This window comes from Phaethon lepturus, unplaced genomic scaffold (assembly GCF_000687285.1).
Source record: "Phaethon lepturus isolate BGI_N335 unplaced genomic scaffold, ASM68728v1 scaffold20342, whole genome shotgun sequence".
Classification (NCBI taxonomy): Eukaryota; Metazoa; Chordata; class Aves; order Phaethontiformes; family Phaethontidae; genus Phaethon; species Phaethon lepturus.
Window position 1 is genome coordinate 23207 of NW_010524310.1, and position 25209 is coordinate 48415.

The 25209-nt window shown below is 37.7% G+C and overlaps 1 protein-coding gene across 1 annotated transcript in view; it reads left to right on the forward strand.

Annotated features, from left to right (window-relative positions):
• The window catches only part of LOC104617172 (serine/threonine-protein phosphatase 6 regulatory ankyrin repeat subunit B-like), a gene marked incomplete at its 5' end in the record, with an annotated part of 41310 nt that extends 21154 nt beyond the window's left edge, over positions 1–20156 (forward strand). Inside the window, 12 exons of the mRNA XM_010282418.1 lie at positions 292–363; positions 3402–3603; positions 7531–7609; positions 8660–8777; positions 9838–10054; positions 10793–10880; positions 12813–12896; positions 14204–14349; positions 15209–15291; positions 16434–16516; positions 17599–17690; positions 19891–20156. Of these exons, the coding sequence (XP_010280720.1) occupies positions 292–363; positions 3402–3603; positions 7531–7609; positions 8660–8777; positions 9838–10054; positions 10793–10880; positions 12813–12896; positions 14204–14349; positions 15209–15291; positions 16434–16516; positions 17599–17690; positions 19891–20156 (1530 nt within the window). The remainder of the gene's footprint in view (positions 1–291; positions 364–3401; positions 3604–7530; positions 7610–8659; positions 8778–9837; positions 10055–10792; positions 10881–12812; positions 12897–14203; positions 14350–15208; positions 15292–16433; positions 16517–17598; positions 17691–19890) is intronic.
• Between the last annotated feature and the right edge of the window lie 5053 nt (positions 20157–25209).

The window sequence follows — 25209 nt, forward strand, 5'->3', positions numbered from 1 at the left end:
CCTTTCTCACCCAAGCGGGTCCTATGATTTCAGCGAAACTCATTAATCAGGGTAAGGATGTTCATGACAAGCTTTTGAACTAGTTTTATAATTTTACCCTGTGGGGGAAAACTTGAAAATACTTTACAGAAAAGGTTGTGAAGTATTTATTCCTCACAGTCCTTCAATACTCACTGTGGACATCTGAGGACAAAATATATCTTTGTCTGCTGATTATTAGTCCATGAGAACTTATCCTGTCTCATGCGAAGGTGTTTTAAGACTGTCTTTTTTTTTTTAATTCATTTTCAGCTACTGGAAAAAACCAACAATATGTTTGAGGAATCTGATTCCACAGCTACAAAAAGTCCTTTGCATTTAGCTGTAAGTATGAGACGTGTAAAGTGTTTGATCATTATCTCCTATAATAATTCCTTAATCTCTGTCTTTGAAGCATATTTAATCATAGACGTGTTTTGAAAAAGCTGGGAGGGGAGGCAGGCCTAGATGTAACAAAAATAGGTTCTGGGCTGGCATTGTTAATTAAGTTTTTGACAGTTGAAGCTCATGGTTCTTATTGACTCTAACACTCAGGTAAGAAGATGACACAGACACTGAAATGAAATTACATGGAAAGTTGCAACTTTCATTTATAACTAATTTATAAATTTGGGGCCGGAGCTTGAGCCTATGGCTTTGATCATGGAATGGGATACTCTGATGTTCTCCTGGAGATGTGCAGAGTGCAAAAAACTGTCTGGTACACAGCAAGCTGTGGGACAGCATGCTTAAACCCCAGCACTGCCCTGGGAGCATGCCATGGAAACTGTGCTATCAAAAGCAGATCCAGCACTTGTGGCCTCAGATATCACAGTAGCTCCCCTCTCCCAAGAGCTCAAGATTCTTGATCCTTCTTCCCAGTTTTCTTGTGCAGAATCGCAGAATAGTTGAGGTTGACATGGGCCTCTGGAGATCAGCTAGTCCCACCTCCGTGCTAAAAGCAGAGTCAGCTAGAGCAGGTTTTCTCAGGACTGTGCCTCATCACCCTTTTAGTATCTCCAAGCATGGAGAGTTCACAGCTTCCAGGAAATCTATTCCAATGTCTGACCACCATCACAGTAAAAATGTGTATTTTTTTGCATGAAGTGGAATTGTTGTGTTTACATTTGGGCCCATTGCCTCTTGTCACTGGGCACCTCTGAGAAGAGTCTGGCTCTGCCTTCTTTGCTCCCCCATCAGGTGTTCATGCACATTGGTAAAACGCCCCTGAGCATTTTCTTTTTGAGGCTGAACAGTCCCAGCTCTCTCAGCCTCTCTGCATATATCTTTCACAGACTGGCTCTTCACTGAATACCCAACCTCAACCATGAGGCTGCCTCCTCTGGAAAGGGAAGCTACTTGCTTACTTGAAAATAGGGGCAAGTTTTAGTTCTGTAGCAATCATATCTCTCTTTCCCAGTCAGCCAGAACAGCTCTGACGTGACATTTGAATTATCCACATGTAATCTGAGGGAACAAGAGCCAAAACAGTTGGATTAAAAGACTGAATTAGTCACTGAAGTCTTCTCCCCATCTTTTTTTCTGCAATTGGAAGGCTGCAGGAAGGAGCGTGTCACTCCCAAGCCCAAAAAGGAGTTACAACCTGCACTATCACCAACACAAATTCCTGTGCTGGGAAGAGACTTACCCTGCAGCTAGCCAAACAGCAAACTCTTTTCCTCTCTGGTCCCTCTTGGGCAGAAACCTTGCAAGGACACTGCCAGTGGCTCTCCCTCTTGTATCTGTTGCTGGTTAACAGCAGTTCATTCATCTGAGACTCCCCAAGCCCACAGTTTAAAAATAAAAAAGCTTGCATAAAATACCACTGTTTCACAGTTCAATTGCAGCTATCCAGGACTGTCTCTGACATTTGTTTCAAACCCTCCTGTGTATTGGGGTGCCTATGGTCATCCTTCCCCAGGTCTAGCAGTGGCCACACGAAGATCTCCACACATGGATCCAGAAAGCCAGCAACCTACACCAAAACATGAAGTCCTGTCAAAAGGCTGATACAGCATAGTGGCCAAGGCCTCTACCTACAGCTGTTTGACTCTAGAATGGAAATACGATTTAGAAACAAGGGGTAGACTAGCAGCCAACAAAATACTGACCTGCCATTCTCTGAGGCTATGGTGCATGATTATGGTGATGGTTGAGTAAATGATTGCACAAGGCAAACCACCAGAAAGAAAAAGTCAAGTTTATTATCTTTTCGAGGAGAGGATGGGCTATGCAGCCTGCATGGCATCTTCAAGATAGATATCTCATGCTGTGTCAAAGATCAGGTTGTTGCTACTTGTTTTCTAAGTAAAATTGTCATGAAGAAGAAAGCTGACAACTGTGTCGGAGTATTTTCTGAGATCTGAGTTCCCTGTGCCTTAATCTCCCTGTGCTTTTCTTTTTCTGCTTTTGCCTTTGCTTTCCTTAAATAGTTGTCTTGGTCCAACAGGGAGACAACTGCTTGTTCCCTGCACTGTCCTGTTCTTTTGAACGTTTGACAATGGTCAATAGGAAGAAGCTGCTGCCACCACTATTTAACCTTGAAATTCAGTGGCTCTTTGGTTCCTTCAAGTTTGTATTTCTCATCTGTTTTCATTAATTGCTTCAACTGTGGTAATACTAATTATACGTTCATGTTTAAATAAAAAGGATGCTCTCTGTGAGTCTGACAGAAAGGAGAGGGCAGTCCCTACTAAGCTGAATGAAATTTTCCCGGTTTCTGGGGCTATCCACAGGGTTTTTGCAATGTCACCTGTGTTTGCTTTGGCCTGAATGTGGCTGTAGGTCTGGAATTGCATCTACTTGTCTACTGTGGTTGTCCTACCAAATGATCCTATTAGCAGGAATACTCCCTGAAGCATCAGCGGTAAACAGCAGGTCAATTTTGTGTTTGTATTTGCACAAAAATTCGGTTTGAGAGTTGCTTTTCTTTAGTTGGAGACCAGTAGATGTGTTGAATTTAGCACCCACTTAGGTGATAATCCATGCAATCTCTGACCAGTATCACTAGTGAATCTAGTTTTTGAAGCAAGCATTTCCCTGAAAGGTACTGTAGAATGTGAAAAATAAATTGTTTATTTGGCTGTGCTGAATTGGCAAATTACTGACTGAAATCCCTCCCCTTGGGTTGTATTAGAAGGTTGGAGCAAATCAACAATCATAACTTCTGTCTCTAAACACTAGGAATTTTTTAGTTTTTTGGCTACAGAGTAATTTGGGAAAATCCTTTCACGTTGAAGAGTGAGTCATAAGGAATCAAGAAAACCGTGTCATTTCTACTGTGTTTAGGAGACTGTGACAATAATGGATTTTATTCATGTTTTATGTGAAAGTCTTTGAAAGACCTGAGTTGTGTTCTTTACATTACCATTTCGTATTTCTAGGCTTATAATGGGCATCATCAAGCGCTGGAGGTACTTCTCCAGTCTCTGGTAGGTCTAGATATTAAAGATGAGAAGGGACGCACTGCTTTGGACCTGGCTGCGTTTAAAGGACACGCGGAGTGCGTGGAAGCTCTCATCAGCCAGGGTGCTTCTGTCACTGTAAAAGACAATGTCACCAAAAGGACCCCCCTCCACGCCTCAGGTGAGTATGATCTTATGTTAATACTTGTGGTATAAACACTACAACACAGAAGCAGTTACCTTAACTACTATCCCTGTGCATTTTTCTTCTAAATGGAAGAAGGAGATTTTGACTTGTACTGAGGACTGCTGCTTGTTTGCTGAGGTCCTACAGTTAACTCTTACCTTTCATTTCTTTGGTCTTTGTTTCCACTGTCCTAGTGGTTCAGTCCTCCCTTACACAGAATCCCATATTTTTCCACACCACTACTGCTCTGCCCTTACCTGCTTGCCTTTACCTTACCTCACCTCTCTATTACTACCTGCTCTTTAAGATGTGTGATCTTCCCCCTATGACACCTTCTCTTAATGGTTCCTCGGCCAAAAAATCAGGGGAAGAGAGAAAACTTGCCTCACTCTTTCTCCTAAGGAAGAAAGGTTGAAAATACAGGTAGGCTCTCACTGGTGATGAAATTTATCCTGGTGTTCAAAACTTTCAACCTTTTGCAGGGGCAACACTACAGAAGTTCACCCCCTTTCAGACATTATCCTGCTCCTGAGCTACCTTGCGAACTTGCTGTTGCTGGGAGTCTGCTTCCATTCCTCATGTATTGAGTGTTAATTATGCAATGTGCATAATTAACTAGAAAATGTAGAATCTGCCATTTATTTGAGGGTTATTATTTAATAAGTACCTGTCAGATACAGATGCAGGGGTGCCAAAGGGAATGTTGCTCCTCTGGCTGTTCATCGAGGGGCTCAGTACAGCATAGCAGTGACCTCTAGTGGGAAGTAAAATTAATACTTAAGTAGAACAAAATTATTTTCAGGGCCAGACTTAATTGTCTTTCCGTTTATCTTTTAGTGTGTGAACATATAAATGCAACCTGGAAGCATAAGGTCAAATAGAGTTACCAATTTTGTGTGCAGTACTGAAAAAATATGCATAATAGGTCTTCACAGCATACTAAAAAATGCTTTCTGCCTTCCTAAATTTTGCATCAGAACTGAGTACGTTATTCACGACAATAAGCTAATGATAAAGAGATATGCTGCCAGAGCTTACATATCAAAAGTTTGAGACCAGAATTCAGTGAGAGGGGTTTTAGTTATAAAAACACAAAATAGTAAATCCAGCTGATCCTCACTTGACTGAGGTGGATTAAGGACCCGCCTTAAAACTGTTGGTTTAATTAATTTAAATCAAGATCAGTGCTGCCTCAAAACTGGAGCTGTGTTGGTCAAGAGCTTTCCTATAGTAGTTTCAAACATAGCTTAGGGTCTGATGATGAACAAGTTGTGACTTTGTCTGGTACATCATCACTGTAGCAATGATTTTGCATTTAGTAAAAAATTTGGTTATAGTGACACAGGTTTCTTGTCACAGCTGAATTGTAAGGGTTCTGCAGTACTGAGAAAAGTAAATGGTAACAAAGCCATATTTTTGTTAGAAGCTTTGACTTAAAATATGGATTTGTTGAATAGATTTGTTGAATAGAATTGAGTACATTTGTTGAACAGAAGGTGTTATTTTAATATGCACATTTCTCACCTTCATACAAATTGTGATTGTGGGCTTTTTTCCCCCCTATTTTAATTTCTTTTTTAATTGCCCCCACCACTGTAGTATGAGTGCCTTTCATGTAAAACCAGTAGGAAGATTCATTGTAAATTTTTCTAGTCTGTGGTATTTTTTTGCTTAAAAAAATTAAATTTTAAATTTTAAGACTAAGAAAAAATCTTCCAGGGATACAAGCAAATGTTCTTTAAATCTGCAGTGAAACAAAACAAGTTAGACCCTCTGGTCTAAATACACACATAGGTGTGTATTTAAAAAAGGAGGCAAAAAAAGGCAAGAAGCAAGAAAGCACTACCCACAGGAATGAGACACTAAAGAACCTTAAGAAGGGAGAATACTGCACAGACAGGCTGAATATTTGAACTCTTAAAAAAGGAAATTTATCATGGTCATTAATTTGGAGGCTTTAAAATGGGAGATAAGTGCCCTTTGGGTAAATATCCATTAAGACAACATTTAGATCAAGAGCTATGCAGAGTTCTGTGGAAATTAGCTCTGGAATAAAGCTTCTATCTCCGACTATTACGAAAAGTCACTTGCAATCTGATTATTACACTATTTTGTAACAGCACATTTTTTGTAGGAGTGTTTTAGCAAAGAACAGTCCCGCCTATTGGAAACTCTGTGTGGTGCCACTGCAGTATCCGGCGTTTTTTATTTGCAGTGCAAGTGTAAGAGCTAAATTGGCATGTTTCGAGAAATCAAACAATTATTGCTGAATTAATCCCTTGAGTGACGGTGCGCATTTGCACGCATGAAAGTGAATACTTGCATGTATTTCCTGTGCACTGGAAAGAAACAAGAAGGTATGTGTGCCCATCCCCTTGAACGTGTTTGCCTTCATTCCTTATAATTACACAAGCACAATTGCAGAACACAACTGTTAAGGAGACCTGAAGTGGTGGATTGGATTACAGGATTCTGCAGAGCTCTGTTCAGTAAAGGGACTTGTAACTTTTGCAGAGAAATCACCTAATGAAGTATTTCTTTTTTCTGTCTGTCCTCCTCAGGGAATAGACTTTCTCTGACCTCATAAGAAGGAGAATTTCCTTAGCCTAAATTATATATTCCCTGTATAATTTTATTACCACCAGTCTTTCCTCTGGCTAGCTTTGGGAATCCATTGCAAACGTTCCCCTAGTGTTATGTTGTAGCTCTGTTGGCAAAACTAATGTTCCCTGCAGGGTCTGTAATGCTTAGCAGTTGCTGGGTCAGCTCCTAAGAGTTTCTGGGAGTATCTGTTCTAAAACTCATTTACCAAAATCCTTTTCAGACACCCGTGTGAACAAGTTAGGATTTCTCTTCCTCCTGCTGGGAGAAAGAAGAGATTTTTATTTTTCCCCGAAGCCAGTGACTCACCAGCCCCATGGAGCTGTTTACATGTTATGTATATGGCATTACTTAGTGGTAAAAAATAAAAAGGTCTTTTCTTTTTCTGGGTAGAGCAACTAAGATTATTTTTGGATGAGTGATTTAAATGTGATGATATCCGCCCATTTCTCTGCCAGAATGATGTGACATAGGTGGTGTACAAGGGTTTTGCCTCAGCCCACAGGGCGTAGGCAGTGTGAATGCATGGCTTGCTGTAATAAGAACACAATCTCTATCTACTGAGTACAAGAATTATTGTTTTTCAAAGAAGAAAATACTGGTCTGTTCACCCGATGAGTTGTCTACAGCTGAGGCCTTTAAGTCAGCTGACACACAGATGAATTTCCAGTGTCAGGCCCTGCAAAACATAGTAACTCAGAGCTGTTTTCCAACAGCAAGGGCTTACATTTTAAAAGGCAAACCCCATTTTTGAGAGGTAGTTGTGGCTTCCAATAATGCTAAACTAGAAAAGCTGGAAAAACCCAAAGGAATTTTATAATTTGGTGTTATGTGCTCTTAGGAATATGACATTTGTATCATTGGCCATTCTTTGCAGATGCTTCTTTTTTCATAGCAGCACTGAAGATCTTGCTGCTTCTAGGGAAGATTCTTGCTTACAAAATTAACGGGCCTTGCCAGCGTACTTCCTACTGCATTCCAAATCTGGTCGCAGAAACCCTTGTCTGCCCGCTCGCTCCGAGGGATTTTGAAATGCTGTCTGGTTTAGTAGATATGTCAGTAGTGAAAATCACAATTTCAGTTTTACTCATTTGGGATTTTTTTATGTAAGAAGACTAATCCTCGTCATACTGAGGTCGGGGAAAAAAAGAGCTCACCATTTTATCGGCACAAGTTAAATGAAAATTGTGGGAATATTGATTTCTTACATTGTGAAATATTGTCCATGTGTATAAGGAAATTTCTTATCCATAAACATCGCAATGGAAAAGTATCTGAAATTAAACATATTTAAATTAAAAATATGTTTTTTCCTTGTAGTCATTAACGGCCATACACCTTGTTTGCGGTTGTTGCTAGAAGTTGCAGACAACCCAGACGTGACAGACGCCAAAGGACAGTAAGTTTTCTTTGTGATGGTTTTCTTTCAGCTCTGTGATCTCAGGAATCTCAGATTTCTTAGAAGAAAGCACATTTATTTGAAATACTGTATTTCCTGCGTGTCTCCTTATAGAATTTGGAAGATTACAAAGTACACGTTCCGTTGATCTAAGCCATGTGGAAAGGACTATTCATTAATCTTAGCCTTTGCTTCATACTTCAAACAATTCTTCATAGATGCTGGGGTCCAGATTCAATAAAAACTAACAAGCTCTTGAGATCTTTCTATAGAGAGTCTTTTCTTCCTAAAACATTGATATTTCAGGGTTTCTTTGGTATATTAGGCTGGTGCAGTGACACAGAATGTTTATTTCAGGTCACACATGAATCTGAGATGTTCCCACAAAAGTTTTACTTCTCATTAAATGACAGTTGTAGAGGGAGAATTAAGTATATTTTTAAAGTGAAAATGTGAATGGCTTAAAAAATTCATTTGAGATGCCTAGAATGTATCTGACTCTACATGTAATTTTAAATGGTATTAGTCTTACCTAAAAATAGAAGGAGAATAGATCCCTTTCAGAAAAAAAATGGAAGACATATTAGTCCAAGTTCTGGCTTGAATAGTTTCCTCATGTCCCTTTCATCCCCTTTAAGCAATTGTGCAGCATTTGCAGAAGAAATGCTTTGGGTTGTTGTCATCTTGGTAACTAGCAGGGACATTCATTCAGAACACTTGGGTATTGCAAAGCTCGTGTTGCTGGAGATGATGTTAATTGTAGATTATTAAGAAAACAGATTGTCTTGAATGATGTTGCTCTGTAAACTGCTTACAAATGAGTTTGTTTCTATTTCAGTCATGGTAGGTAGTTGTTAAACATGTTAATGATTTCATACAAAAGGTCTTTCCTTGGGTATTACATAGAGGAGCACAGTGAAAGGAACAGGTTTGTGTGTAGGAACAGAGAGAACTGCAAGACTTCCTGATTTCTCTATCAGGGGAAAATGCCACAAGTGGCAAGCAGTGTGTCATTTTATAGCTATGACTGTTTGTTTTTGTTTTTTCTAGAACTCCACTAATGCTTGCAGTGGCATATGGGCACATCGATGCTGTTTCTTTATTACTTGAAAAAGAAGCATCTGTAGATGCTGCTGATCTCCTGGGATGCACAGCTTTACACCGAGGGGTGACTTAATTTTTATGATTCTTAATCATTTGTTTTACTGTGACTACAACTCACTTATAAGTACAGGGGTATTGAATGATTGGAATATAAATACAGGGAATACTGTAAATGATTGGAAACCTGACCAAGCACAGTCAACAAGATAAAAAGCGGGACAGATCTGCTGTCAGGAATGCTCTGCTTTTGACTTTATTTCACATTCACTTTAATTAATTAGATAAAATGCCAATTAGACCAATTTTTCTTGGCTCTAGACACTTCAGTATAGCAATCATTGTTTTTATAACTGAGCACCTTATGAATTCTGAAAATAATTTCTTTCAAAGAACAAAGCCCAACAGTTATTTTCATTTTTCTTGAGGAGGATGGTGTAAATAAGTAAGCCTTAAATTTTGATCTGGAGGCCGTGAAACTCAAGGCAGAACTAATCTTTTCTAGAAGTCAGGTTCTTACCCCATGTGAAGTTAATGCAAGAGATGATATTTATACAGAACTCTATGATACGGCAGTGAGCAGTTCAGCTTAGAGTCCAGCACAAGTCTGTAATAAAAGCTATGGTATAGAATTTCTCTTCTGTATTGATAGTAATACATGAACACAACCAAGATATCAAAGCTACCCTGTGTATGACACACAGGTCACTGATAGTAGCTGGCCAGCTGTTAAAACAGCTTTTCATATTTCTGATGATATTCTTGATCCTTTTTTTCCCCTCAGTTCCTCTCTCGCATTCACACATGGTTTTGAGAAGCCAGACTTAGGTTTTCTGACCTTCACCTCTTGTTCATCTGTTTCCTTAGTCTTAAACTCCTCCTTGCTTTTGTGCCTCACTTAGTGGAGTCTCTTCCACAGACTAGGAATCAATGCCTTTGAAAGACAGCACCAAATACATTTCAGTGTGTTGGTTATCATAAGTACTCATGAGCGCAAAGGAGCTTTCATCTCTGCCTTCTGAATCCCATGCAGGCTGTTTCATGTTCACAGGCATCAATCATATTCCATAATTCCTGGGCAAGAATCTGTATTATGTCAACTTCTTTACTCATTTCTTTGTTACCAGATTATGACTGGGCATGAAGAGTGTGTTCAGATGCTGTTAGAGAAAGAAGTATCTATTTTATGTAAAGACGCCAGAGGCAGAACACCTCTGCACTTTGCAGCAGCTCGGGGTCATGCCACTTGGCTGAGTGAGTTACTGCAGATAGCACTTTCAGAGGAAGACTGCAGTTTGAAAGATAATCAAGGTTATACACCGCTGCACTGGGCTTCTTACAATGGTAAGTTTCTCCCTGTGGACTTTTGTCAAGTTCAAATGTGGCCTCCGCTTTAAGGAAAGATGATAGCAAAGCAGCCGAACACTCTGAGAAGCCTGAGATGAAGAGGCAAATTATCTCCCCTCTACTTGCTCTCTGCAGTTAGCATTTGCCATGTTCACCCTTCAGCGCAGAAGCCCGGGAAATTCCAGCAATACCTCCCAGTGGCTTTGCAGCTCATTTGCTCCCAGTCGCAGGAGGCCAGGGTGAAATTCTGGTTTTACTGATGTCAGTGATCAAATTCTCACTGATTTCTGTGGGGCCAGGAACGCTCCTTTGAGGTGTCACCTTCTTATTTATTGATGCAAGAGACCACGTGAATAGATGGATATCCTGAACTGAACTGATTATTCTAAACTGGATAATCTGAACTTGTTGCTTAATATAAGGATAAAGCTTCCTAGTGCCATCATTTAAGACCATCTTTGGAGATGTGTAAGGCAACATACATAACACCACACAAAGAAGAGACTTTTTTTCCTTTCCTTTTTTTCAGTAAGCGCTAATATTAGCTTGGATTTATCTTGCTACTGTAATTTAAAAAAAAAAACAAACCTGTTTATAATTTTATCACATAAGAGCTTATATACGCGTTGTGTTCAACTTCGAACTTCATGTTAAATTGTCATCTGTATAAGCCTAGTATGAATTAAGTGTATTACTTGCTTTGTGCAACACTGTGAAATGTCTGATCTCTTATAGGTCATGAAAACTGCATAGAGGTACTATTGGAACAAAAATTTTTCCGCACATTCTATGGTAATAGCTTCTCTCCATTGCACTGTGCCGTGTAAGTAGAAATCCCCAATAACAGATGCTTTAGGATGTGTCTGTAAAAAGTAGCGGTATAAGAAGAAAGCTTTGGGGTTTTTTTAGATTATTTGCATGAGCAAATAATTTTAAAGCTGATCATAAAATTGTGCTTATACTGCTGCTGAAAAAGTGACAGAATAAAGATTATTTTTGCATAAATTTCATACGTTTAGGCTATTTGATTAAATTCTGACTTGTAATTAAATAGGTGCATTTCTGCTCCCTTTCTAGTTACTTTTTCCTTGCTTACAACTACAGACCTATGCCTTTTCTTCACACAGGCTGGAACTTTGTAGCTTTTCCATTCTTAGGCCATGACCTGGGCTATAGTGCCTTGGTCTGTGCAAGTATGAGCTTTTGAGGTTCCTTTGAAGCCCAATGGCTGAAAGTTAAGAAATTTGTCAGAATCAAGATGATTTTTTTCATTTTTAGCAATAGGAACAAAGCATTAATGAAGGAAAGATTTGAAACAACAAATAAAAATGGTGTCCTGTGCAGGCCATAGTTTTTCCAAGACTTCCTCAGCTGAGTGTTTTCTAGACTGATTTTCTTCATGGTCTTTATTCCTTCTGAGATAATCTCTGTCTTGAAAGTTTGGTACTTCTTACCCAGGTCCTAGCCAAAGGGGTTGATCAGTTACAGAGGCAGACTCTGTATCCAAAGTTCTCATAATATTTATGAACAAAAAAAAAGGCGGTGGCTATTATGAGTTATTAAACTTCTTCCATGCATGTATTTTATACATATTCTTTATTCAAATAAAGCAGTATGGTTTTATATGGGAAGGATTCTCATAGAGTAAAATTGTAACTTTTCATAACATAACTGCAAATGCATTTTTTTTTAAATGCAAGATTACTTTAGCTTGTAGGACCTAACATGCTTATTAAAACATGTAAGCCATCAGAAAGTAAGGAATTAAGCACTGAAGAAACAAATGCAAACCTTCTGCCGACAATTAGAATGTCTGTATTCTATGTTCTATTAGAAGAACGAAGTGTCTTCCAGAAGAAACGATAGGAGTTGTTATTGTGTAGGCTTCCCTTCTGCAGTCCACATCATTGGAAAGTAGAAAAGTAATTTGTCATGTATCAGACTTTGAAATCATGAAAACCCCAATATGTTAGAGAAATAAAAGCATACATGAAGCACTGTTTTTACTCTGCTTAAAATAAAATAATTTGTGGCTGTAACATAGCATTTGAAATGGGAATTTCTTATGATGGCTTTGAAAATTTTTTTTCAATGTTTATATTATTTTCAACGAGTATGTAATTTTCAAACCCATTAAAAATGTGTGCAACTTAAAAATGCATGCAAATGTAAAATGAAAACAGCTGCTAATCCAGCACGGATGGGTGTTAGCTGTACTATATGTCTAAAACTGTTACTAAACCCTGTTCATTTTCATAATGAAATGAGACAAATTAACAATAACCAGAAAGAGTATTAATTGAGTACATTCATCAAGGAAAAGTATTAAATGTGTGAGATGGAAGAGATGTGGGCTTCTGTACCTAAAACATTAGAATAAAGCTTTCTGTATGTAGGTATCTATGACCGAGTGCTTTCAGATCCAGGTGTGTTTGACATTTAGACGAAAGGATTTTAAGGTATTAAGCTTTTAATCCTAGGTTTGTGCTGCGCTTTCAGTTACCTTTGTGCGTAGTGAATTGCAGGACCAAGCTTTGCTTTAGAGACTGAAATTCATAGTAGCAGATGCAGTTTGGTTAAATGGAGAGATGATGAATAACCAGAAATGTAACTGAAAGCATTATGGCAAAAGTATGTTAGGATAACTTATAAATAACCAATAAGAAATATTAATGGGAAGTGAAAGAAATTAATGTTGGAAAGTGGGAAAAGATGTAGACTTTTTAGCTTTTTGAAAATGTCTTTTCTTTGGCAGGATCAATGATCATGAAAATTGTGCATCACTGCTCATCGGAGCCATCGATGCCAGCATTGTCAATTGCAAAGATGACAAAGGAAGGTAATAGCTTCTTAAACAAATTGCATTTCATCTTCATTAATCCATCTAGTATTTTTCATAATTCTTTCTGAACCTCTAAGGAACTAATCCTTATCTGATATGGTTGAGCTAAGACTTGTCATGCTGACTCTTTCAGACAGCAGTTTAAACTGCAACAGAGTTAAATGGTGGCTCACTTGAAGCAAGAGTACTATGAAGTATTCAATTTCATAGTACATATGAAAAGAAATGCAAAAGAAATAGTATTTTGTTTGTTAGAACAGCTATGACTATAGACTGTTTCCCTGAGCCAGTTCTCTTTGTTAAATATTGAAACAGGCTTATCTTTGCTAAATGGAGTGATACTATGTACGCATAGAGAAGTATTTCATTAAAAGCTTTAATGTCAGGTTAGCATTCTCAGGGCATACAACTCAAAACCTCTGTGCAGAAAAATAATACTGATACAGCAAGAAAGGTGCATTCAGCCAAATCCTTAATTTGTCACATTGATAATCTCCTCGCTATGTGTGTATATATATATATTTAATTAAAGTTGCTGAAATTCTAAAAATGGAATACTCATTGTTTCTATTAATTAAAACAAATTCAAGACCTTCAGCAATGGCGATTACTTACTCCTATAAGGGTAAGACCACCTAACCCTTACTGATAAGCAAAACCTGAAGTAACACTATGAGCTGGGTTGTGTACCAACTGTCTTTCATCTCTATTATTCAAACCCAAAATGCCATAGGGAGGCAGCGAATGAAATCTAGTGTCTCGGTCTTGTGAAAACTGATAACCTTCAATGTTGATAGAATTCCTTCTGCCTTTTATAGTAATACTGTTACTGTAGCTTGTTGCTGCAGTATTTTTGACTATAACTTAAAATACTTTAGTTTTTTAAAATAATGGATCTGTTCTTTTCTGATAGTTCTTCCCATCTTAGGCTTGTTAAAAAAATACCAGATCAATAAGAATGAGAGATCGTACTGTTTTTCATATTACACAGTATGCTCCATTAGCAATGTGCTGCTAATATGAGATTCGCCACAGTATCAAATCTCCACAGTATCATATCCACCTTATGCTTCCCTTTTTTAAAAGTTTATACTGCACCAGGACAGTGACTGTAAATGTTACTTGACTTACTTCAGATGCTGCTGCTATAACGTACCCTTGATGATAACTCAGAGTTTCACAGGAAAAAAATAAAAAAATAAATTAAAAACGGTTTGCACTTTCAGGTTCTTGGTAAGGTAAACAAACAGGAATATTGTCATTCTTTAGCCTAAACAGCTGTGGTCGTGTCACTTCCCCCACAGAACGCCCCTTCACGCAGCAGCCTTTGCGGATCACGTGGAGTGCCTCCAGCTCCTCCTGAGTCACAGCGCACAAGTGAATGCTGCGGATGACGCAGGGAAAACACCTCTCATGATGGCAGCTCAAAACGGTCACATAGGTGCTGTAGGTAAGTACATCCTTGCCTCTGTTCGTCTTGAAGGACGAGTGCTACTGCAGTTACTATCACAGATAGGTAGTAATTTTTTTTCCTGTGAAAACTAAGGAAGAAAAATAAATTGTGTGGCTGTCTGTATGAAGCTACCTTTACATCTGTAAAAAAAATTCTTATTCTTCTCAGTCATTGTTTCTCAGAAGTCTCGGTGAACATTTGCTATAACAAACTTGAGTCTTATATCCTCCTAAGAGCACACTGCAAAGAGCATGGAGGGAGTAGTAATTCTATTCTCCTGTTTACTTCCTTGATTTTAGAGAGAAGTAAAACTGCCCATGTGAAAAAGATTATGTAACCTTTTTTTGTGCTCATTGTAGGAAGTCCTATTCTTAAAATGGCAGCTATCAGCAGCTGCTTTTCCAGGCTAGACTATATACGATAGACATACAGATTAGGGCCATATTGGCTTAACAGAATTCCCTTTTCTCTAGCTTCAACAGGACAGATGGCACCCTAAATTCTTTATACCCACTTAGTCCTCTCAAAGAAGGAGCCACAGTTGTTCTCAGGAGAAGGTGATTCAGGCAGAACTTGCTGATCTGCAAATGGGGATGTTTATAAATAAATTAAGATTAATATATGTTTGACAGTTTGGGGCACAGTGAATGAGCTGTTAGCTCTGCCTTTGCTTGCTTATTAACTGCACAAGATTAGTCTGTTCTCATTCTTTGCACTTCATGGAGCTTACATCACATAGAGGCTTAATTGATTAGCATGTATGCACACATATATTGAAATAGTAAATTTTTTGCTCTTTTTTTACATGTTCGTCTGCACATTGGGTTTGTTCGTTGATTTGTATTCTATACCTCAGACTTTTTGGTGAACATTGCCAAGGCTGACCTGACATTAAAAGATAAGGAGCTGAACACGTCTTTGCACTTAGCTAGCAGTAAAGTAAGTTGAAGACCTCTGTATGCTTGTATCGTCTTTATAGTCTGTGTGTATGTATGTGTGTGTTTATGCTCCTAAAAATTTTTCTGCAACGAAAACGTGATGGACAAACTTGTGGTGAGGAAAGGAGCATTGTTCCAAGCTTTTTTTCAAGTCTGTTTCAAGGTTTAGTAAATTCAGAAAATGGATGCCTCTTACGACAGTTAAAACATAAGGAAGGGAAACTGAGAGACATAATGGAAAATCCTTTGAAATTTTACCAAATAATCTCACTGTAAAATAGGTTAACATAGGTTCAGTAGCAAAGGAAAAAAAAGGGTATTTATTCTTCTTTCTTATTCTCCCAATTTCTGTGGAAGAAAATTTCTGTGGAAGTTCTGGAAAGAACCTAAAATTTTCCTTTATGCTCTGTAGCAGTAAAACCAGAGGCATTGATTAGATTGGTGGTGGTGTCTTTCCCCACCCCTTTTTCCTCTTAATTCCAATTGCTAACTGCTGTTTCTGCAAGAAAAAATGCCCATGGGATTCCCTCTCCTGGGCCTTTTCTTTTGCTCCTATCCACTGGATTCCAGTGTGATAGTATTACTACAGTTTCTGCAGACACATGAGCCTTGCTGCATTCTCAAGGTCCTTCAGGCATCTGCTCACCTGCCAGGGCTGTAGACTTGCTGTGCTGAAACAGTTATCAGAAATAAGGTCCTGACACTGAAGGGATTTTGTAGTAGCTTATTAATAATACAGAAAGGCATTTAAAGACCCAGAAAGTATAGTGTTAGTTTTTGAGATTAAACTGTCTCTTTCTGTGTTACTGTGTGGCTCTAATAAATAATCCATTGAATGCTCTCTCAAGAGAAATAGCAGTCTTCTCTGAAAGCTGAGGAGGTGAATTCATATATAATGAATGGAGGGTTGAAAGACAGGTGAATGTCGTAAGTTTCTAAATGTGCTAAAGCATCCTAGCAGTGGTGGTTTGTAAACGGTATTTTAAGGCTCCTACAGGTCACCTATTATGCATCCTTATAAGCTGAGTAGTATTTTGTATTTCAAATTGAGTTATTAAATTTCACTTTTATATGTAACATTTGTTTTGCTTCAATTTCAAACTCCTCAGCAAATTAACACTTTGGTTTTTTTCACAACTACAGGGTCATGAAAAATGTGCCTTGTTAATACTTGACAGGATACAAGAACAGAGCCTTATTAATGCAAAAAATAATGCATTGCAGACGTAAGTATAGCCTGATTCTTTCAAGTCCAGTTGACTTACCAGAAGATTCTGATTTAGCATTTCAAATTCACATCTCAGATTTTTTTCATAGAACAAAAAAGTTAATTTCTGATTTTTTTTGAACGCTTGCCCATCAAAAGATTTGTATTGCATTTTCCTTTGATACCAATTCTATAAATGGTCAGATGGAAAAATTATATGAGATCATTTATTTGAAAACTATATCAAAATGTCTATTAATCATGTGAATGTGTAAGTATAGGTTTGGCATTTCCTAGCTTTTTGAGTTTCACCTTAAATCTAAATAATTTATTTAGACTTAAGGTGATACATTTGATTTTTAGAGGTTTTTTTAGGTGATACTTTATGAGCAACTCCTGTCCATACCATACTTTATCAGCAGAGTTAGAACCACTGATATTCTTACTCCAGCTGCAATTGTTTGACTGGTATGGGGGAATCCCACAGGAGAAGATTCAACCACAAGTTCAGGTGGCAGATCATCTAGTGCTTGCAGAAGAATTCATTCCATCTCAGCCTTTTTTCCCCCCTTCCAATATGAAATTGTTTTTCCTGTCCCACTAGTTGTCCCCAAACAGAAGCACGAGGTGTTGGCGCAGGAAGGGAGCAAATCAGTGGTTATTTTTAATTTCCAGCTGCTCTGCAGTAACAGAGATTAGTAATCGAGTATTCAAGGATAAAAAGGCAATACGATAATTTTGAACAGTCTGTAGTAACCAGAATGAAGGATGGAACAAAGGCATTTCTTCAGTCTTAGATTCATTTTCCTTTTAAATGTCAATTGTGTGCTGCAAACGGTGGAAAAACAGGAGCTTTGTAAAGAAAGCCTTTAGACTAGAAAGTATTAAGCAGTCTTTCTGTATGTCTTACACATATGTTTTATAGCTGTGGAACATGAGGATTATTTTTAAAGGGTGTAATATAATTTAATGTCTACCATATGATTGTAATGACCCAAAAAAAGGAAAACATCCTCTTTCTGATGCTGGGTATGCTTTAAGCATTACCTAACTTCTTTTAGAAAGAAGCTGAACTTGAATTTAGTTGTTTTATTTTTGTAGGCCTCTCCATATTGCTGCACGAAATGGTTTAAAGATGGTGGTTGAAGAGTTGCTAGCAAAAGGGGCTTGTGTCCTAGCAGTAGATGAAAATGGTAAGTAAATAATACACTTTGACAATCTTCACTAGGATCCCACAGGTAACTTTACAACAGACCAAAGCAATAGACTTAAAAGGTGATGATAGACATTATTGATGCTTTTATCCTTCCAAGAACAGACAATGAGCTGTGTGAGTACCTATAAAAAACCCCCACAACTGTTTTATCTTTCTTTAATATAAAAATGTATTCTAAACATCACAGTGGTCCCTTTTACTGTTCATTTTGCATGTACTGTCAACAGCTAGTCTTTTTTAATGCTTGAGTGCAGTGGTAACTTGAATTTCCTAAACATGCAAGTGGCACCGGATAATTCTGACACCTTGCAGAAGAATTAAGGATTATGCATTCAATCAGCGCATGTTTTAATGGGTAGGAAGAAAACCATCAACATATGTTTGATTGTGTCCTAGTTCATTCTGAGATCAAAGCTTGTGTTTACCAATTGTCTGACCTAATCCAAGATGCAAGTAAATTACTGTTGCCTCATCAAATACATGATTAGTTAATAAATCTGATAATTTTGTTTCAGATCTCAATGAAGTCCTTCCCTAAACATTATAAAGTCCATAGAGGGTTGTGCTTCTATAATTAATGTTTTCAAAAATGGTTTCCTGAAATAAGCTGGTCTTTCTTACAATACTGACTTCATGGCATTAATGTAACAATTCAGTACCTCCATCTTCCCATATCTGTAAAGTAACAATAATAATACTCACCCATCATTGCAAGACATTTGAGATCTATGGATGAAAAGAACTGAGTGGTGAGTATTTGCTATTAACCAAATGCTACGTAGATATACTTGCATGAATGAGTTCCACTGAAGTCATCTGGCCCTAACCTCATTTTAAAGATAGGGGATGTAAAAATGAACCAGACTAGCTTCTAACCACAGTTTTTATCATTAAAATTGTATGTACAGATCCAGCTGATTTGCATGTATGTAACAAGTGAAAATTAAGTTTAAATTTGATACACATTTAATTTTTCTAGGAACAACTGCATATGCAGTTTAAAGGAGAGAAATTTAAGTGCAATCTTAGTATAAATACAACTCTAAAGCATATGCACGCTTGAAACTCAGTAGAAGAGGAAATTCCATTTAGGGTATGCATTCACTGCAGTCAGTGGTTAAATCTGGGGAGTTTGCTAAAAACTGTACTCAGGTTTGTCCACCAAACTCCTCTATACTGCAGGCGTTCTCAGCTTACTTGAGGCAGTAGGATGTCAGTAGTGGTCATTGCCTCAGATTACTGCTGCTGTAGCACTTAAGAATTTAGCCATCTTCAAAAGAATTTGTTTGCTCTTAGTATAAAGGAGGATTTGTTGTAAAGTGCTGGAGTACTACACAGCAGTCTGCAAAATGTATATATACCAAGTGTAATCAGCGTACTGGTTTACAAGATTTGTATACCTGAAGAGCTTTAGGGGCACTGCTTGGGCAGGAGCTACATTAAACTGCAGTGAAGACAAACTTTTAATAGCTCACCAGTTCTTCGTTTCACTGACATCTGTACAATATTAACTTTGTATTTAAAGCGTATGCCATGCTTTCCGAATACAGTCATTATTCTTCTAACATAATGTAAATTTGGGTAACTAAACATCCTCGTAGTCATACCTGCTATACACGTACCACGTGCACTGGTCTAATTTTTTTCTCTCACAATTTAGTTCCTAAATAAATTGCTTTCTGAGTTGAGTAGATACTCAACTGATCAGTCTCTAAAATCGTTTGCTTATTACTTCAGAATGTTTTTAAACTAATATCTTTTATGTTCTAATGAAAGTCATTGTTCTCAGAATGAGATTTCTTTGTACGCAGAGAAACTGAAGCCAGTTTCTGTCCCTGTTGCTGCACTCCCCATGTTCTGTATTCATCATACTGTCTGTGCTGTAGAACTGTGTTTAGCAAGTGCTTTTATTTATATTGTGAAGCCTGTTTGCTGCCTGATCTAAAAAAAAAAAAATAGTGCTTGTTGTGGTCACAGTGATTTAAATGCTCCATAAAGTGTGTATTTTCCCAGCATGTCTGATTTAAAATGAGTAACATAACCCTGTTGCCTGCATGATCGTAACTGAACATACATCTCCTGCTTATGATGTCATCTAGAGATGTATATGAGGAATGCTCGGTGCCATTCTCAGTACCCTTAGTACTAACCATTGCCTTGTCTGCATTTGTGCCCAGGTCATACGCCAGCCCTGGCTTGCGCTCCTAACAAAGACGTGGCTGACTGCCTGGCACTCATTTTGGCTACCATGATGCCTTTTTCTCCTTCCAGTTCAATGACGGCTTTCAACTTCGTTTGTTATAAAAAAGACAATTTGGGCAGGACACATCTCTGCGATGGCTCCAGTATGGGTAGCATTATCCCTTACAATAAGCCCTTGAGTAATAACATAGGAACTGAGGATGGGTACAACGAAAATGATTCGGATTCTGAAACATTTTGACTTTTTGGTATTCAAATCTTTTTTTCATAATTATTTCATTTCAGCTCTATTTTTGTCTTTTTAAACAGCTTAAATCCCATGGCTATGTTCTTAACTATTATTCTTGACCAGTAGGTATTGAAAGATTTGTAGTGTTAATGAAAATCAAGCCTTTAAATAACAAAGTTAGAGGGATTTACTGGAACACGTTCCCATTAATGTTCTGCAGCTTTTCAGCTTCCTCATGTTTTCTTTAGGCCCTAAGTGCCCCTGTGGAAAGTCTCTACCTCTTATTTTAAGTAGAAGAAGAGAAAATGCCTTTTTTCTTTTTGACAGCACAAATAAACAGGGAACTGTTTGTAAAACGTTCTTACATGTTTTAGCTGTACCTTTAGTACATGAACATATTTCCAGTGTAGCCTTCATAGATTCAAGCATCACTCCTTTCCTCTCTTTGTCTGTTTCCTGCTTCCAGGGGCTCTGTTAATTAGATAATTTTTTTTTACACAAACCAAAGGTAAAGTTGTAAATCTTAAAACTGCCTGTATAACTTTTTTACAGGAAACGAAACTTTTACATTGTGCATGTATTAAGCACTTAAACCTACAGAAGGCACTTTTTACAGTTCTTAGTTGCAGCACACAATTAGAAAATTATAAACTCTTAAGGCCAAATGCTACTTGTCTCACCATATTTTCCCACAGACGTTAGTGGAACCACTTGAGTAAAATGAAAATGTACTTGGCCCGTATTTTGTTTTTCAATTCAGCACAAACACGTACAGTTTATTTGCACTACAGAATTAGGGTCATTAGACGTTTCTGTCACCTGAGCCATTAACCATGAATCTAGTATCAGGAAAAAAAAAAAAAAAAAAAAGAAAAAAAAAATCAGGTGTAGACAAAGTAAAAGTTTATAATGACTTGCCAACTCAAATGGATTTTTTTTTCTTTCCTATGCTTAGATAACTTATTTTTACTGTGAACAGTATCAAATTCTAAAATACTTTTGCCAGTGTTTGGATTAACAGAGCAAAAGTAAAGCAATGAAAGCATGACACCAAAAGTTCAAATACCAAACACCAGAAAACATAGCAGTATACCGTGCAGGGGAGTGGAGATACATGCTAAAAAAGCCTATTGTCACCAGCTTTTAAAGCAATGTCAACTTTATGAATATGTTTACTCCTTCTGCCAAAGTTTCTAGGTCAAATGGACCACGACCCTCCTCTGCAACAGATGTACAAAAGGAAGAATGAGACTTTGTAAACAAAAACAAAAAAGCCCTAAACAAAAAGCTGTCATGAACTAACCAGCTGTACGAAGAGGACCAAAATGCTTCAGTAATTAAATGGAAGACTTTGCTACTTTTATTTTTTTCTTCAAATGTGAGTGACATAATGAAGTAGTTTTTCTAAACCATAAAAATATAAACTTTTGAGATAATGAGTAGTCTTTAATGAATTTTACATTTTATGACGCAGGTTTCAAGTTGACATTTGTAACTGATGATGTGTTGACCACAGGTTGTTTTTTTCCAGACTAAAGACTATGTTCGTATACTTTTAATGTAAATGCATTTATATTTATTTGAAACGAAACAAATGCCCAGGAAAAATAACTATGGCTTGTCCTCCTAGTTAGTACTTGTGCGTACCTTTTAGCAAGATGCAAAATGAAATGTGAATCTAGGCAAGACTGATGGCCCGAGCAGAAAAAGGAAGGGCTGATGCACTTCGGGAGAGCGCCCGTCTCCTTGTATGGAATGCAAAGATAAAGCCCAGAGGCTATCTTGCTAAAAAGCAGAGAGCAAAACACCTTCCACCATTTAAGGGCATAAGAAAGGGATCCAACCCCTTGCTAGCCAAGTGAGAGAACACCGTACAGCTACCGTAAAGAGGGGAATAGGTAACACAGCATGGAGTCAAGGTGTTAAAGTTCCCATGATTCGCACTCAGGCTGCCTGCAGGCCCACGGCTGTGCTGGGAGGCTGAGATGAGCTTCCCCAGCGCACGCTTTCGGTGGGGTAAGTGAAAAGTAAGGATTTTTATTTTAGTTGCAGTTTTTAGCTGTGTTCCACTGAATTATTAAAAATCTATTGGCAGATTCCAGTTCTTTAATTAGGAAAAGTATTTAGATATTAAGTTTATTTTGCCTTGCTAAAATTTAATATTGTTTCCTTGATCATTAACAAATTTCCAAAGTTTACAACAAGAAGTCACAAGGGAAGTGTCTCTAAAGGTGAACATTTCTTTTCCCTCAACTCTGTATTTTCTGCAATAGAATGACAGAGCACCTGCAACCCTGGTTTTCTCCTCAGAAATAGCACAGAATAACATTTTTATAATTTATTTTTCTCCATGTTTTTGCTTTTAAGAGTTGCAATAACCACCTTACTTTAAGCACTGAAAATAAGAGGAGAGATCAGTTGTTAGTTTTCAGTGGTGTCTGTTCAGAAATGAATAGAAATCCCAAATTTGGCTTTTTTTATGTGGAATAATGGCATTGAAAGCAAATATACAAATGGGAAGCGGCTGCCACCTGTCTAACAGCAGGGTCAGCCTTTTAATCTTAGTTTAACCAGAGATATAAGTAGGCTTCTTGGCAGGATTATTTATAACTCTCACCCTGAAATACAGAAAGTTATGCCATCCTACATGAAGTTGCTTCATTAGGAGAAAACCAGTCCTCTTTACAAAGAGGATGTTGTATTATTTTAAGCAGTCATTTAAAAAATTTCAGTATTTTTACTTGCTAACCATATGGAGTTACTGAAAATATTTCTGTATATTTGCAATACCTCGTAACTCTGGTACTTGCGTAGTGCAACAGCTGCGGCCTCTTAATGATGTGTGCAAGGTTATAGAAGCATAGGTGATTACTGAATTATTTTGATCCTTCTAGGAACCAAATCTAAACTTTACTGATGAGATTTTCTGTAAACTAACAATGATGTAAGTACGCAAGATTGCAAAAATCATAGAAACATACGATTTGTTAGCATCTTAAGGGCATTGGGAAAGTCATGTTTCGAGTATGGTGTCTTTAGGAGGAAAACTGTCATGAGTAAGACACTTGGAAGTACTCGTATTGGCCTATCCCACATCTCACGTGAGTTACCAGAATCCCTTTTTTTTAATGCTAGTACATTGATCTGTAATATAATTTATCACATGTAGAAATAAATGTGTAATTTAGGGCAGATATTTAAGCATGGGAATAATTTTACTCTTGTGAATAATCACCTTGCCTTTCTGTGGACTTTTTACAAGAGTAGAGTTAATCACACATAATTGTTGCACTTAACCCTGGATCCTGCAACTTATAGTAGGTGGGTGACTTCTGTGTCTGCACCCAGCACAGGGTGTTCGGGGAGGGGCAGCCCTCTGCCCAGCTGTGCGCGCAGGATGGTTTCATCCTGGATCGCAACCACAGCTGCAGGTGGAATCCATGGCAGGACGGGGTCCCAAGTCTCTCTCGTAAATACTGAGTTACAACCTCCGGACTGCCTGAAATTGCTGTGAAATAGCTCAGGGGATTTCTGTTCATCGCTACTAAAGGGCATCATAATGTGTTTGGTACTTTTATGCAGTAAGCAACTGCCAGATTATTGAATTAGAACAAACACATGAAATTAATTGTTTATCCATTGTACTGTTGAGAAACTTGGTTATGTATCATGAGGATGATTTAAAAAAATTTTGTGATTTTTATTCTTAGACATGTAAGAAATCTTAGAGTGCCTTTTTATATTTGTGTATTATGGAAATGTTTTGTGAAACTTGTCCTTTTTTTTTTTTAATTTGAGTGTTATAAAAGCAATATATTACCAGTAAATTTTCATTTCAGACCTTCTTTGAATGTATAAAGTGTTTCTTCTTTTCATATGTTCTACCTGCATTGAAATGAAAATTAATATGCTAAATTTCTATAGGAATAATGTATAATTTTTGCAGTGCTCAAAATGCTTTCTTATTACACAAAAAGCAAACCTTAGGTCAGTGTTATAGGAAAGGGCGTTTTAAACTAGTGACAATCTGAGTGTGTGTACAAAATGTAATTTTATGCGTTTCTTATGCAGTGATCTACATATTAAAGCCAATATCTTATGTTTTGTAGGTTTTGTCTTATATTTTATGCTTTAGCATGTGCAATATATCTTTACAAACCATGGTGATACGAATCTGGTGCCAGTGTTATATTTTGCATAACATTTGTAATAAACAATATAAAATTGTTTGATGGTTTCAGTGGGGTTTTGTCAGTATTGTTTGCTTTTGTAAATTAAAGTTTAAGGACTTGGGTAAATGTCACGTACGAAATGAGGAAAAAGACTTACTTCAGTGAATGACTTGGAATTCAAACTGCATCTTCTCAAGCACAGTTTAGTAACTTTTTCAACTACTGAATGCTGTATTAATGTAATGAAGAACCCTAACTGTAAACTACTATTGCAATGCATTCAGATGGTTATTTTTACAAATAAAAATGGTACAAATACTGTTGGAAAACTGAGTAAATGTTGTTTCTATTAAAGGAGGGGAAAGGCTTAAGTATTTAGCAGTGAAGATGATGAAAATGCAACAATATCTATTTGCACTTTGTGCTTCCCTCACCTGTAACTGTCTTAAGTCAGTTGATGTTAGTATGGCTTCCTCTGTAGATTGAAAACAAAAAATCCAAAGAAGAGTATAAAGTTTTTTGTCAGGTATTTACTGTTAAGTTTTCGCTGATGAGCAACACCAGCAATCGTGGGTGTGCCATGCATCAGGGTCGGGCAGCTGTTCCACAGCGACTAAAACCCAGTGAAGATGAGCGCCTGCAGGTTTTAAGTTGTTAAAAGTGCTCAGTTAAAGCAAGCAAACACAACCCACCACCACCCCAAAAAAACCCCTAAAAGAACACCCTACCCAAAACGCCCACCAACGCCTTTTACGTGTTGAGTGCTTGAAGCTTGATGGATGTGGTATCTGAACTGCTAGCAGGCTGGGAACCGTAACGGCACCTGAGAGGTGGGGGGTGCAGCTCTCTTTTCGGCAAGGGGAAGCGGGCCGCGGTCGGCCCCCCGGCCGGCC